This window comes from Nicotiana tabacum, chromosome 10 (assembly GCF_000715075.1).
Source record: "Nicotiana tabacum cultivar K326 chromosome 10, ASM71507v2, whole genome shotgun sequence".
NCBI classification, from domain to species: Eukaryota; Viridiplantae; Streptophyta; class Magnoliopsida; order Solanales; family Solanaceae; genus Nicotiana; species Nicotiana tabacum.
This window is the reverse complement of record NC_134089.1, coordinates 6,851,688-6,868,465: the sequence shown is the minus strand read 5'-3', so window position 1 is coordinate 6,868,465 and position 16,778 is coordinate 6,851,688. Positions and strand designations below refer to the sequence as shown.

At 36.4% G+C, this 16,778-nt stretch overlaps 1 protein-coding gene and 1 long non-coding RNA gene across 2 annotated transcripts in view; both read left to right on the top strand.

The window, feature by feature from the left end:
* The first annotated feature begins 10,607 nt into the window (after window positions 1-10,607).
* LOC142164591 (uncharacterized) lies at window positions 10,608-12,522 on the top strand. The gene is made up of 3 exons (XR_012695341.1): window positions 10,608-10,805; window positions 11,311-11,443; window positions 12,134-12,522. It is a non-coding gene; the product is annotated as an uncharacterized LOC142164591 (long non-coding RNA).
* Window positions 12,523-12,996: 474 nt separating this feature from the next.
* LOC142164590 (uncharacterized) overlaps window positions 12,997-16,778 on the top strand; it is a 30,303-nt gene continuing 26,521 nt past the window's right edge. Inside the window, exon 1 of the mRNA XM_075222543.1 lies at window positions 12,997-15,196. Within this exon, the coding sequence (XP_075078644.1) occupies window positions 13,206-15,196 (1,991 nt within the window). The 5' untranslated portion in view covers window positions 12,997-13,205. The remainder of the gene's footprint in view (window positions 15,197-16,778) is intronic.

Below are 16,778 nucleotides of genomic sequence, written 5' to 3'. Positions count from 1 at the left end.
GGGAGACGACAGGGCCTGCAGACGCATGTAGGTCTACCTTAGATCTCCACGTGGACTAAAAACAGCCACCCAATCTACGGTTCAAAAGCTACTCCGGGATCTGCATATAGTGCAGAGTGTATTATCAATACAACCGACCCCATGTGCTGGTAAGTACCTAGCCTAACCTCGGCGAAGTAGTGACGAGGCTAGGACCATACTATCAAATAAACCTGTGCAATTCAACTATATACAACGGAAAAGAAGAACAGTAATAACTGTCAAATATGGGAGGGGTAGCATGTTGTGGGGGAGATATCAATTTAGAATCAAAAGACAACAGGTAATTGAAAGAAACAATGTATCTCAAATATCAATAGAGAACCAAAAATCAATAAATGCACGACATCACTCTTTGTGCTTTTACTCTCATCCTCACCAAAGCAATCATATAATAAAAATGTACATGGCATCACCCTTCATGCTTTTACTCTCTTTCCTCACCATATAATCAATAAAATCGGCACGGAATGGTACATCGTGTGGCACGGCATCACCCTTCGTGCTTTACACTCTTCCTCACAAAATCATATAATCGACACGGAATTGTACATCGTACGGCACGACATCACCCTTCGTGCTTTACAATCTTCCTCACAAAATCATACACGGCATCACCCTTCATGCTTTAACACTCTTCCTCACCCAAACAACAATCATAAGAAATAAGGGAAAGGAAATAAATGAAATCACAATAAAATCCCGGCAAGGGAACAATAGTACAATAATCAAATCCCGGTAAGGGAACAATAGTATAACAATCAAATCCCGACGAAGGAACAATAGTACAACAATCAAATTACGGCAAGGGAAACAATATCAAAACAATAACACCCTGGCAAGGGAGACAATATCATGATTCTCTCTCTCCTTTCATCTTTCACGTTTACTTCACAGCTCAATTCACAACTTGAGCCAATGCTCTATAATGTTCAACAATTGTATTCTTAACTTGAGCCAATGCTCTACAATTTTCAACAATTCAATTCTCAACTTGAGCCAATGCTCTATAATGTTCAACAATTTAATTCTCAACTTGAGCCAACGCTCTACCATGTTCAACAATTAAATTCTCAACTTGAGCCAACGCTTTACCATGCTCAATTAACAATAATACTTCCACAAGTCATATTCCTCAATAGAAATTATCATATAGAGCATGTACAATACTAAACGGAGTCACATTAATCATAGTATAAGACTCACGGGCATGCTTGACACCAATGTATAGATACTCGTCACCATGCATATACGTCATACTCAACAATCAACACATAGAAAATAGGACACAACTCCTAATCCCTCAAGCTAAGGTTAAACCAAACACTTACTTCGCTTCACAACCAATTCAAAATTCCAACAAGCCTTTGCTTCGCGAATTCGTGCCCGAAATTCTCAAATCTGGTCATAAACAATTCAAAATACTCATCACGAATCGTAGGAACTAATTCTATATGAATTTACAAATTTTTCGGATTAAAAATTTGAAATTTAGCTCAAAAATTGACTGTGGCGCCCATGTCTCAGAATCCAATGAAACTCATAAAATCCGACAACCCATTCCGATACGAGTTTAACTATAAAAAAATTATCGAATTCCGATGTCAAATGGACCTTCAAATCCTAAATTTTCATTTTTGGAAAACTTAACCACAATTTCTTTCATCCAATCCGAAATAAACGATGAATATTGATATATATTCATGAAATGTAATCACTTCCAGATATAGAACACTTACCGAAGTCAAAATCGTAAAAAAACCCTTTGGAATCACCCAAATCCGTGCTTGAATGACCAAAAATGGAAGAAATTTCGGACCCCTTCGGTTTTTACACTACCCAGGGGTATTATAGGGATTTTACGTGTTTTGCCGCGTTCCCTCCGCGTTCACAGGCAGAAAACTTCTAATTCGCCGCGGTCGCGCGCCTGGGCGCACTTATGACACAGGTCCGGTAAAATGGTCATTACTTTCTGTATACACCTCCAAATGACGAACATTTTGATTCTCTGGAAACTAGACGCAAAGAGCTTTAATTTGATAGGTTGTGCATCACAAACTCGTTATATTCACGTAGATATGCTCGTCCAAAGTATATATCCACGTAGATATCCACGTAGGTCTTGTGCATACTCATTTGCAAATTTTGTATATTATGTAATTTTCCAACTTGGCTTAGGCTTAGAACTTTCCTCAGACCCCATATCTCTCCTAATATATCTCGTACACCTATTATCATATCCAATTAGTATCCATCATATTAATAGTCCTCGAATGAGAAGTAGAGTCGACCCCCAAACTCTTAGCATAACTTATCTCTTTTCTCACACATATCTAACTCCTAAATTTTGACTAACCCCCAAATTTTTCAAAACTTTTGCCAGAGTTTCCTTTGTAAATAGGCCTATCCACCTGTTAGAGAATCCCAAAAACCAATCCTAAAAATACTTACACAATCCAATCAACGTAACACCACACGAAAATAATTCTAATAGTGACCTCATAAGCAATATATTGATAGAAAAGAAACGCCATTCACATCAACTATTTAGGTGATACTTAACTCATAGCAGGCAAGCTCTCAACAATTTCATAGATCACAAAAATGAATATTTATATTAAAGATAACATTTTTGGGTCATCACAGCGTGCAACCCGCTCCCATTTCATTTATCAACACCAATCATAAAAGAATCCCGACAAGGGAATAATAGCATAATAATAAGGGAAGAATAATACCACAACAACATCCCGGCAAGGGAACAATAATGATAATCCTTATATGAAGCACAATAAACCACAACACAGTCATAACAATTATAATACAAGACTCACGGGCATGCTTGACACCGACGTATAGATACTCGTCACCACGCCTATACGTCGTACTCCACAATTAGCAAATAGCATATAAGACACAACTCCTAATCCTTCAAGCTAAGGTTAGACCAAACACTTAGCTTGAACTTCCATGGCCAACTCAAGCCTCAAACACCGTTTTCCTTTAGAACTTGTCTCCAAATTACTCGTATCTAGTACAAATTGATTTAACAACATCAATAAATGCTAAAAGATTCATACTCAATGCTTAATTATATGTTTCCTATCATTTTCCCAAAAAATCAAAAATCGACCCCAGGCTCGCTTGGTAAAAACTCGAGGTTCGAACCAAAACCCGATCACCCATTCACCAACGAGCCCGAATATGCAATTAGTTTCGAAATCCGACCCCAAAATGAGGTCTAAATTTCAATTATTCAAAAAGCCATAACTCTACCCAAATCCCCAATTTTTACCATGAAAACCCTTGATTTTTGATTTAAAAGTGATGAAAAACAGTAAGGAATTGAAAGAACAAAGTTTAGAATTGATTACCTATGACTTGGGGATGATAATTGTTGAAGAAAATCGTTCTTATGGCTGTAAACCTCGAAAATATTGTGAAGAATAAGGTCTGCCCGTTTTTGAAAGAGTATTTATATTAGCTGGGCAACAAACATATGCGTTCGCACTCAAAAGTATGCGTTCGCACTCAACAGCATGCGTTCGCATAGGGTAAGGGAAACTGGGCATTGCGATAGCGGGACAGGGTATGCGTTCGCATAGAGGAAAAATGGTAACCCCCAGAATTAACTCCATGCTATCGCGGACTTATCTATGCAATCACATAAAACAAATGATGACTCCCAGAATTAAATCTATGTTATCGCGGACCTATCTATGCAATCGCATAAAACAAATGATGACTCCCAGAATTAACTCTATGCTATCGCGGACCTATCTATGCAATCGCATAGAACCAAAACCTGGACACCAGCAAACAGCAAAGACACCAGATTTTCTAAGTTCGAATCACCCCGATGCCTATCTGAAACTCACCCGAGCCCTCGGAGCTCTAAAACAAACATGCATACAAGTCTAAAAATATCATACGGGCTTGCTTGTGCGATCAAATCGCCAAAATAACATCTTAAACAACGAATTTAGCATAGAAATCTAAGAAAAATCTCAAAACTTTTAAAGTATCAAATTTTATAACTATGGGTCCGAATCACATCAAACGACTTCCGTTTCTTACCAAATTTCACAGACGCATCTTAAATGTCATATTGAACCTGTACCGGGTTTCGGAACCAAAATACGGGACCAATACCATAAATTTCAAATATAATCAAATTTCCAAAAACTTTTATATTTTCAGTAAAATAATTTCTTTAAAAAATTCATTTCTCGGGCTTGGGACCTCGGAATTCGATTTCGGACATACGCCCAAGTCCCATATTTTCTTCCGGACCCTTCGGGACCGTCAAATCATAGGTCCCGGTCCGTTTACCCAAAATGTTGACCGAAGTCAACTTAAATTCAATTTTTAAAGGCCAAATTAACATTTTCATCACATTTCCACATAAAAACGTTTCGGATATGCGTTCGGACTGCGCACGCAAATCGAGATGAGGAAAAAGGAGGCTTCTAAGGCCCCAAAATACAGAATTTACTCGTAAATCAAGTGATGACCTTTTGGGTCATCACATCAATACATTCCACTGATAACAACAGTTATATGAGACATACTTTTATATTCTAATATAAATTTATTCTATAGTTTGTTTTTTCAATTAAACAAACACAATATAAAGTCTTGTTTTCCAACATACGCTCAATAATTTATATTTCCTTTTATCCACTTTAACTGATTTTTTAGTTATTTTCATACATATTAAGAATTCACCTTTTAACATTATTTAACAATAAAATAGACCATATTAACCTTTACTATCTCTTTAATTTGTTTTAGAAATATAACAGATACTCCAAGATTCCTTCGTGTAACTTTGAAGTAAAGAAATTAATTTCTTCTTGATATCTGAAAAAATTAAATATTATGGACCACAAAAAAAACAGTTAAAAAATAAATTAAAATGAATTGGATGGAGTAATTGTTATGAATTCAATGAATTTGTATGAATATCTATTAATTCTTCTATAACTTATGTTTTATTTCCTTTTATTTTATAACTTATGTTTTATCTTTTAATAGCTATGAGTTAAGAGTGTAAAGCCACACTGAAACTGAGCAAATTGACGCTAATAAACTCCTTGGAGATATGCAAATTTGGAACATGTATACAATTGGAATATTTAAGGATTATAACTCATCTCATTATGAAGTGTTAACAAATTAAATAGTTGATCATTGCTAGGTAATATACAAACTTTCTAAAAGTAGTATAATATCATCATGAGCCTTAGGTTTGTTTGCCTTTATTAAGATTACGATATCTGAATTTGAGTACATATATAAATATTAAGTTATTGCATCTAAATCTTAATGCTGCATAACATCAAGGCTCTGATACCAACTTATCACGATCCGGATTTTTCACCTTCGGAAGTCGTGATGGCGCCTACTAATGTGAGCTAGGCAAGCTAAGTATTGAACGAATAACCTTTTTTATCCTTTTTATACTCTTTAACAATTATAAAGTAATAATGTGTAAACAGCGAAAAATTAGAATAAGCAGAAGATAAGCAATAAAATATCTGAACATGTATCTAATACAACCGTTTAAGCCTTAACTACCCAGAACTGGCGTCACAGTACCACAGACGATCTAAGATTTATTACATACAAAGTTAGGAAAAAAAATAAACGATACACTGCTTCTGAATTAAGGAAATAAAACAGGGATAAAGGGATAGATAGAAGGTGACGCCAAGGCTCGCAGACGCCTGCAGGACTGCCTCGGGTCGCCTGTTGGACTGAAGGCAGCAACCTCACTACGGTCCGAAGTTTACAGCACTGAGATCTGCACAAATGAGTGCAGAGTGTAGTATCAGCACAACTGACCCTATGTGCTGGTAAGTGTCTAGCCTAACCGCAGTGAAGTAGTGACGAGGCTAGGACCAGACTACCAAATAAATTTGTGCAGTTATATCATAAACAACGAAAATAGAAGCAGATAATTACAACTAAAAGTGGGCAGGGGAAATATGCTTCGAGGAATAACAGATAACAACAAAATATCAAGAGAATATAAAGAAACGAACATCCAATTACTAATACGGATAAGGAAAACAAATGCAGAGTTCACTTTCATTTCACATCTCGTTGCAAGCGTGCAACCCGATCCCATTTCACATATCTCGTTGCAGGCGTGCAACCCGCTCCCATTTCACATATCTCGTTGCAGGCATACAACTCGCTCCCATTTCATATATTTCCATGGTGGCGTGCCACCCGATCCCATTTACAAATCAACAACAATCACAAAAGAATCTCGGCAAGGGAACAATTATATTTCAACAACATCCCGGCAAGGAAACAATAATATCAAGACAACATCCCGGCAAGGGAACAATAATGATAATAATACCCCGACAAGGGAACAATAATGATAATAACATCCCGGCAAGAGAACAATAATGATAATAACATGTGAAGTGCAATAAATCACAACGGAGTCATAACAACTACAATACAAGACTCACGGGCATGCTAGACACCAACGTATAGATAGCCGACACCATGCCTATACGTCTACTCCACAATTAACACATAGCAAATAAGACACAACTCCTAATCCCTCAAGCTACGATTAGACCAAACACTAACCTCGATGCCACGAACACAATTCAAGTCTCACCTATCACTTTACCTCGTGATTCCACCACCAATTTACTCGTATCTAGTCACAAGTTACTTAATTACATCAATAAACGCTAAATGAATCAACCCCAATGCATGAAAATGAGTTTTCCAAAGTTTTACCCAAAAAGTCAAAAATTGCCCCCTGGCCCACACGGTCAAAACCCGAGGTTCGAACCAAAATCCGATTACCCATTCCCTCACGAACCCAAATATATAATTTGTTTTGAAATCGGACCTCAAATCGAGGTCCAAATCCCCAATTTCTGAAAAACCTAGGTTCTACCCGAAACACCCAATTTTCCCTATGAAAATCATTGATTTTGAGTTGAAATCATGTTAAAAGATGTTAATGATTGAAGAAAACGAGTTAAAATTGACTTACAATCGATTTGGAAGAAGAGTTGTTCTTGAAAAATCGCCCTAGGGAGTTTGTGTTTTGAAAAGATGTGAAAAATGGTTGATTTTTGGCTAAGTATAAAAATTGCAGGTTGCAGGTATGGGAATTGCGAACCCCGACCTTTGCTATATTCGCATTTGTGAACAAAATATCGCATTCGCGACCAAGTAGATTTTCCGATCTTCCTCGCATTTGCGATAGACCTCTCGCAAATGCGAAATCGCATTTGCGATACAAGAGTCGCATTTGCGACTAAGGCAGTAGCTGGGGGAAATCGCATTTGCGATGGGGACCTCGCATTTGCGAGATAGTGCTGGCCTGGGCTAGTTCGCATTTGCGACAGAGCCTTCGCAAATGCGATCTCGCATTTGCGAGTGCGAAGCCTGCAGGCTGGCAATACATCATTTCAAAATCTGCAACATCCTAAGTCAAAATTTCACTCCATGGCCTATCCAAAACTCACTCGAGTCCTCGGAGCTCTAAACCAAACATGCACACCAACCTAAAAGTATCATACAGACTCGTTCGTGCATTCAAATCACTAAAATAACATCAACAACTATGAATTTAACATAAAAATCATGAAATTTTCTTAAGAACTTCAAATTTCCAATTTTCTCAAAAATGATTCGATTCGCGTTGTTTCAAGTCCGTTTCTTACCAAATTTCACAGACTTATCTTAAATCATATATAAGACCTGTTCCAGGCACCGAAACCAAAATACGGGCCCGATACCATCGAGCTCTAATCACAATTCATTTCAAAATCTCATAAACAATTTCAGAAAATAATTTTCTTTAAAAATTCATTTCTCGGACTTGGGACCTCGGAATTCGATTTCGGGTATACGCCCAAGTCCCATATTTTCTACGGACCCTCTGGGACCATCAAATCACGGCCTGGGTCCGTTTACCCAAAATGTTGACCGAAGTCAACTTAATCCATTTTATAGTCAAAATTTATCATTTTTCACAGATTTCCACATATTGGCTTTCCGGCTACGCACCCGGACTGCGTGCGCAAATTGAGGTGAGACTAAAAGAGGTTTTTAAGGCCTCGGAACGCAGAAATAATAACAATAACAATAATAATAATAACAATAATAATAACAATAACAATAATAATAATAACAATAACAATAACAATAACAATAATAACAATAACAATAATAACAATAACAACAATAAAAAGAACAACAATAATAAGAACAACAATAATAATAACAATAATAATAATAATAATAATAATAATAATAATAATAATAATAATAAATAATAATAAATAAAATGTTAAAGAACTATGATAAAGAAAGGAACGAGAACTATTAGAACAAAGCGTGGGAAACTTGGATAGTAGTGTTCAATACGTAGAAGAAATAAATAAATGAATGAATAGTCCAAGATATTAATTTGAAAAGTCAAGAATTGGTGGTAGTTGTTAATCATAGCTAGCGTGTTCTAGAAAAATTGAAAAATCGAATCAAAATAAAAATTGAATATCAATTGACATAAAAAGTCATGTATTTAATTTGGTGTAATTATGAGTTTGAACATGAAACTAAATCAAACCGACATATAAATATATTAATAAAATTTAAATTAAGTTTTAAAGTTAGAGAAAACAATTTGGTTTCTTTTAAATTGTAAAATTGTAAGAAATAGTATTTACTCATATAAAGACTCAAATTTAAAGAAAAAAAAACTAACAAAAATATTGGAACGGAGGTAGTAATCAAAGAGAAGAGTTAGAACTTAGAGTACCTTTTCCTTTTTTTAGAATATTTTATGTCCAAATTCACAACTAAAATTAAGAAAGCATCACATAAATTAAAATAGAGGCCGTAATTCGTGTGACGAAAATTTTGTACATGACTTTGAAAGGTGTGGGGGTCCAAATGCTATTCGCATGACATTCAACATTTGAACGATGGATCCAACAATTTTACGTTGAATAATTTTTGTGGTGGTGAGTCGACACGAGGAATGAGAACAATAGGGTGTTTGGATTGACTTATTTTAAGTATTTATTGGCTTTTAAGTACTTTTTTAATTTTTGTGGTGTTTGACAATAATAAAAAAATGCTCAAAAGCACTTACTTTTAGGCATGAAAAGTGCAAAAATAAGCCAAAAGCTAAAACTTGTGTATTACCAACTTATGACTTTTAGCTTATAAACTACTTTTTAAAAGCCAATTCAAACACCCTCGAAAAAACTAAACGTGGATAAACTATTTAAACTTGAGGATTTAGCCTTTAGCTTAGCACTTAATTCACTGTATATTTTAAATTACGAATTTAAAATATAATATTTATCAAAATTAGTATTTTTGCATATTGTATCCGGATAAAACCTGGTCTAACACACATCCCGATTCCCCGGCGGGTCAAACGAAGCAAGGGTATGAGTACATGGGATCGAAATCGAAGCTGGAAACTTCTTGTACCGAGGCTCGAATGGAGCTCGCCATCGGACTAGATAAAACGACGCACCCTAAGCCTGGAATGAGTTCTAAAAGCGCATGAACGGTTATAGGTGACGGATAGAGGGCCGTGATCTCCGTAACCAACAGGATATCACGGTACAGATCTCGCTCGATGGCGGTTACAGATCAATAATTAACGAGAGAGGAGGATTTTACCCCTTTTAGACTTGTACTAGGGGTGATACTCTCCTACTATATAAAAGAGAAGTTTTTCTTTGATAACTAACATTGTAACACACATACCATGACAATACAAATTCATTTCTCTACTTTCTAGCTATTGAAAAGTCCTTATTTTATTGTTTTTCTTCATATACATTTGGCTTCGAACCAAGGGTCCGATCGAGAACATAATTACTATTCAGCCCAAATTCGAGCCCAACTGTAACATCACAATTGGTTTGGTTATTCATTCTATATTTAACATATTTTTCTAATGTTCTTGAATTATTTGTATTGAATCAACCTACATGTCCTTAAAACCGCGTATAAATTCAATTGTTATCTGTTTTAAAGGTAAACACATATATTCATGTACTGTTTTAAAAAAATGAAACTCAATTAAACTCGTAGCTGACAAATACGCTGAAGGGAAAGTCCAAATCTGTAAGCTGACAAAAATTTGTCACGACCCAAATCTCGCCTGTCGTGATGACACCTATCGCAATACTAGGCAAGCTGACAACCACAATAAATCACGCCATTCTTTAAGTTTGAATGTAACACCCCAAAATTTTTACAATATTTGCATTCTTGATTGAGCATTTTTTTTAACGAGGAAATATTTTACTTTGCACTTCCTAAATGTGAAATGGTCAGTATATGAAAATTTCTTACTTAGGTTGTGTTAATATTGGCAAGGAAGTTCCATGGTGTTGCTATATGTAACACTTAATATTATTTTGACGAGTTGTTATTAAATATAGTATATAATTAAGTTTTAGGTTTCCAACCTTTTGTATTTATCTAAGAATATTTAGTAGTTGGGGAATCATTTTATTTCATATCTATCCGTAAGCTCCCTATTCTTCTACTCTTCCGAAACAAAAAAAGAAGAAGAAATATCTACCTCTCTCTTTCTATCTCTATCTTTCTACTCTATCTCTCCATCTCTATCTCTCTCTATCTTTCTCCTCTGTAAGAACAAGAAGCTGAAGGTTCATAAAAAAAAACTCATGGATTTCTACTAAATCCACACACAAAATTCGTTTTTGGTGAAGATCAAGTTGCTCCTCTTGGTAAGTTTCTATAACCCGTTTTTATACTAGACATCTACTAGTATTTTCTATATATCTTTTTGTACAGAGCTCCGATTTAAGTGATCTAGGACTTTATGGAAAGGTATTTCATAAATCTACAACTCTTATAAAGGAATCAAAATCTAGTTTTGTTGTTATGTACCTGAAAAAGAGTCAGAAAGGACAGGGCAGGTGCTGTCCAGATTTTCAGTTCTTGAAATACTCCATGTACTGCTGTTAGTAAATTTAGCATAACATTTTGTTCAAAATTGATATGGTGGTGATTCAAGATGTTCTTAAATGGTAAGACATTGATCTACAACTTTTATGAAGACTATAAAGTCTAGTTTGTCCGTATAGATCTTCAAAACTGAGTCACAACTTAGAACAGTGATACTGTCCAGAATTTCTGTTTCAAACGTTTTTGGGTAATTTTCACCAATATCATGTTTAGTTGACTTGTTAAATCACTGAACTTATTTAGATATTTGATTATGTATTTAAGGTATATAAACCCTTGAAAAAAAAACATCAAAGGAGAAGTGTTTGAGGAAGTGGACAGATTTGGTTTGTTTACGGCGTAGACGATTCGAACGTCCCCAAGTTGTGATTGAACTGTTTTATGGTAAAACACCAAGGTTTGTGTATAAACTTGTACTCTTTTTGCTTGCTGGAAATATGTTGAAATAACCTGATATTTTGTTTTTATTGTCTTCAATTTATATTGTTATATTCGTATTATAATAAGTCTTGTCAGAAATTTGCTAAATCGCCCATTCGTACGGATTGTTTGATCATTTTGCATTCTTGTTGGGACTTTGTCCTTCTTGTGGCAGTGATTTGGTCACTCACTTGGCATGCCTCTTGATTCGGATCTTTTGCCATCTTGACTTTGGATTTGTAGTTCGTCTTGAATTATGAAACTTGTCCATGTTAAGTACGAACTAGGAAGCCATTTTTAATATGGTTCTTGATTCTCTTGTCTATTGGGTTTTGACCCTACTTGATTTGGGGCTTCGGTCCATCTTGATATTTGATTATGCTTAGTGTGATGTCATGACGTACATATTGGGCGAAAAATGGATAATTGGTATACTTCCTTAAATTGATAGTATACACTTTCTAGACTCTTGAGCATTGTTATTAATATTTGGAAACACTTCAAAGTTTGATATTGGTATGTTTGATATATTTGTTCACTTGTTTTAAATTATGTTAAATTGAGCTAACTATGACTGAAAAGGGGAATTGGAGAATTTAATGACTCCAAGCCTAAAGTTTATACACCACTAAGCTTTATGCTTAGCGATAGTTGTTTTCTATCGTAGGAAATGTTCGGGATGAAATCTGAAGATGTCCAGGGTGAATTGGTCTTTTGGAAGAACTTATGAAGATCACATTTGCATATGCACCTTGGTTTTGCATAGTTTTGGGACGTATACATGATGTACAGGATATACAGAATATATACATATATATATGTCACACTTATGCTATTTGGAGGCTTGTTGGGTTTTAAAGACCAAAAAAATCTTGTAACTTGAATTTGTAACTTACTTTATTGTATTAGGGTATTTTAATGACTCAGGTCTTGTAATATGCTGAATTTACACTTTGTCTTGTAAATATGTAGAAAAGGAGAAAACTAGTTTCCCTTTCTTTATACCCGATAGTTTAATATTTATGTATAATACAAACTTGCAGTGATTTTGAATGAGTGTATAAATTTGTTAGAAAGTTGTTTTAAATCTCTTGATTGCTCAAGAAGGGTTATATCACCCTGTGTTAATATTTCGACATTGTATTTTATGTTAAATAAAATTATGGTGTATGTGAAAAAAAATATATTGCACTTTGAACCTTTTCGCATGGGCCTATTTCCGCTACTAAATTACTTTGGATATTTTTATTAATATCTCTTTTAATATTTTGTTAGTAGGGAGTTAGATTTGTTTCTTAAGTAGTAGCCTCCCTAAGGGGTTGCTACAAGTTTTGGTATCAGAGCCACGGCTTGTGATTCTAGGATTTGTTTTGTTGTGATAGTACGTAGTATTTGTTGTTATTTTTTTTTTTTTGAAAATGACTTGGAGTTTATAAATTTTTGCATACTTGTTTAATTTAATTTATTGGATTCTGTGTGCACGTGCATCATGTACATGTCCCTAATGCAGTGTGATCTTATCTTTTATAGGAATTTTAATATGGCCTCTTCTTCGAATAGAGCTGTTGAATCCGTTGATGAAAGTCAGGCTCAGCATAATGTCATGCCTCACCTTCAGGGAGAAAATGAGGAACCCTTGCCTGACCTAAATCATCCTCGTGTTAGTGGAAATGAAGTGGGCAGTAATCCAAGAGCAATGAGTCATAATACTCCATTTATGACTCCTCCCATTCCAGCAAATGGCTGAGTTCTTTCGTCACTTGGCTGGGACAAGGTCAGAACCTAGTGAAATGAATTTTGAGAAGATGAGAAAAATGGGCGGAGTTGAATTTGAAGGCACTACAGATCCCACGGTAGCTGAACAATGGCTCGAGCGCATGGAGAGGGTCTTTGAACAACTGGAGTGTACTAATGCTTCCAAATTTAAGTATGCTATCTCTCTTTTACAAAAAGACGCCTATGATTGGTGGGTAAGTGTGCCAAATGCAAAAGCAAAACCTCCGGTGCTGACTTGGGATGACTTTGTAAAATTATTTCGTGCAAAATATGTTTCCCCTGTCTATTGTGATGCTAAAAAGAAAGAGTTTTTTAATTTAAGACAAGGAAGTATGTCTATTGCAGAATATCAACAAAACTTTCTCAGGCTTTCTCGCTATGCTAAAGGTATTATTGATGGTGAAAGAGACAAATGCAGAAGATTTGAAGAAGGTTTGAATGGTTACATTCGAAAATCAGTGGCAATCTTACAACTTGATGATTTTTCCAAGCTGATTTCAGCTGCTCTTACTTGGGAAAGAATTGACAAGGAAGAAGCTAGTAGGAGAGAAAACAGGTTTAGGAAGGGTAATTCAGATTATGGCGGTCCATCCAAAAAGGGAAAGTTTGATTATTCCAGGACTGAGAGTACACATAAATCATTACATCATAAGCAGAACAAGTCGAATTTTTCTACTGCCAGTACTCCAAGTTATGGCCAAGGCAAAACTCATACCCCTATTTGTGCACAGTGCGGGAAGAATCATTATGGTGCCTGTAGACGAGCTTCCGGTGCTTGCTTTAATTGTGGAAGTATGGATCATAAAGTGAAGGATTGTCCTAATCCTAATCCTTTTTCGTATTCACATACAGAGGGATCAGTTCAAAAGCCTGTCACTATTCATTCTCAAGCTAATAGCAGTGCTAGACCTCGAAATATGCAAGCAGCGGGTTCGAGTGGAGCTAATCAGGCTGGTGGGTCAAGGGCTACTGCACGAGTTTATGCTATGAGACAGAAGAATGACCAGGATGGCCCAGGCGTGGTTGCTGGTAAATTTCACTTATTTGGCATATCTGTTGTTACACTATTTGATCCTGGATCTTCGCACTCTTATGTTTGCTCATCACTTGCATTTCCTGATACTGTTAAATCTGGGAGACTTGACTTTGATGTGCTGGTCACGAGTCCATTAGGTCATCAGGCTATTGTTAACAGGATTTACCAAGATTGTCCATTCATGATTCAAAATCTGGTCTTCCCTGCCGACTTGCTTGAAATGCCCTTCCAAGACTATGATGTTATTGTTGGCATGGATTGGCTCCATAGGCACCACGCAGTGGTTGATTGTAGGTTGAATCAAGTGTCATTTAGAACTCCTGCACATTCACACATAGTAGTTCAAGGAGAAAGATCATTGACATCTAATATTATTTCAGCGGTCTTGGCAAGGAAAATTATTTGTCAAGGTTGTGATGCCTATCTTGCTCATATAGTCGATACACGATTGGGGAGTCCAAGTCTTAAGGACATACCAACTGTGTGCGACTTTCCTGATGTATTTCCTGATGATCTTCCTGGGTTGCCTCCAGAAAGGGAGATTGAATTTCCTATAGATCTTGTCCCGGGAACTACCCCTATTTCTATCGCTCCTTATAGAATGGCTCCAGCTGAATTAAAAGAGTTGAAGGCTCAATTGCAAGAACTTCTTGAGAAAGGTTTCATCCGTCCCAGTATTTCACCTTGGGGAGCTCCTGTTTTATTTGTGAAAAAGAAAGATGGCACTCTTAGGCTTTGCATTGATTACCGACAGCTGAACAAGGTAACAATCAAGAACAAATACCCATTGCCTAGAATCGATGACTTGTTTGACCAACTGAAGGGTGCCAGCTTATTCTCAAAAATTGACTTGAGGTCTGGATATTATCAGTTGCGTGTGAGGGAGCAAGATGTTCCTAAAACTGCTTTTAGGACCAGGTATGGCCATTATGAATTTTTGGTAATGCCATTTGGTTTAACAAATGCTCCTGCCGCATTTATGGATCTAATGAACCGTATATTCAAGCCTTATCTCGATCAATTTGTGGTAGTGTTTATTGATGACATTTTAGTCTATTCCAAGAATAGAGAAGATCATGATAAGCATATCCGAATTGTCATGCAAATTCTGAAAGAGAGACAACTCTACGCTAAGCTTTCCAAATGTGAATTTTGGCTGAATGAAGTGGCATTTTTGAACAAGTTGAAGGTTGATGATGACAGAATTCATAAGAATAGGATTTGTGTTCGGGGGTTTGATGGTGGTACTCTGAATAGACCTTCTATAAATCTGAAGTTGTTCCTCCGACTCCCCTTGATGCTGAAATGTCGACCCATTATTGATGTAGAAATATTGCAAGTCCCAATATCATCTTATGCAAAATATCGATCCTTGGTCAAATGCAAAATCCAGGAATACATGCCTCTAGCCCAAACCGATATAAGTCTGACTCTGCAATCTGAATGCCGCTATTGGACTCCTCCACTTGGCGCAAAGCCATGGGAAACAACGTCTGATAATCCACTAAACTACTCTTCACAACTCGTACAACACAAATCACAAGGTAATCCAATACCACTAACTACTCCCAATCAACACCCACCTCATGACCTTGCCAAAAATTACAACGACTAGTCAACCAATTAAACCTTTCCAGCTTGCCCTCATCAACCAGATGTTTGAAACCGCTGTGCCTCCATACGATCAACTGAATAGTCTTTCAATACCCTTGGGTCTTCAGTCTGAACAACATGTTGAGACAATGCCTGAGCATCCCTGACTCCTTCGTAGCATGTCTGTAGCATCATAAACCACCGGTGCATGGCAAACGCTGAGAATGTAATATTATACACGAGTGGATGTAAAGGAACATAAGTTATATACTTTGAGCTGAATCAATATCGCACGATAAGGAATGAAAGAAGGGGAATTTCCTAATGGTTCTATAGCCTCCCGAAGATAAGTAAAGACATCTCCGTACCGATCCACAAGACTCTACTAAACCTTCTTGTGACTCGTAGCACCCATGGACATAGAGCTCTGATACCAACTTGTCACGACCCAAAAATCCCTCCTAAGGAGTCGTGATGGCACCTAGTCTCTAAACTAGGTAAGCCTAACATAAACTGAAATAACATTGATGCTTACTAACTTTAAATTACATTATTCTGAACAATTTACAACTCCCAAAACCGGTGGTACAAGTTGTCGTGTGTCCAAATGATGTTCAGCGGTCTCTACCTAAGTAGCTGTGGCCCATGATCCATATCGGGTTTATGACATTTGGGAGACAACTCGTTCCCGTTCGGGAATTGGGTTTTGAATTGAAGAGTCGCCACCTAATGATTAAAGTGCATTAGGACACTAGGAGGGGTTTGTTTTGAGTAACCAGAGATTGGGAAGGGCTTGAAATTATCCCAAAGGAAAGGTGTTAGGCACCTATCAGGATCTACTAGTGTGGTTCCCGGCTAAACTATTGTTGTGACTTAAGTGAAATAACACATAGGCAAATAAAGGCTT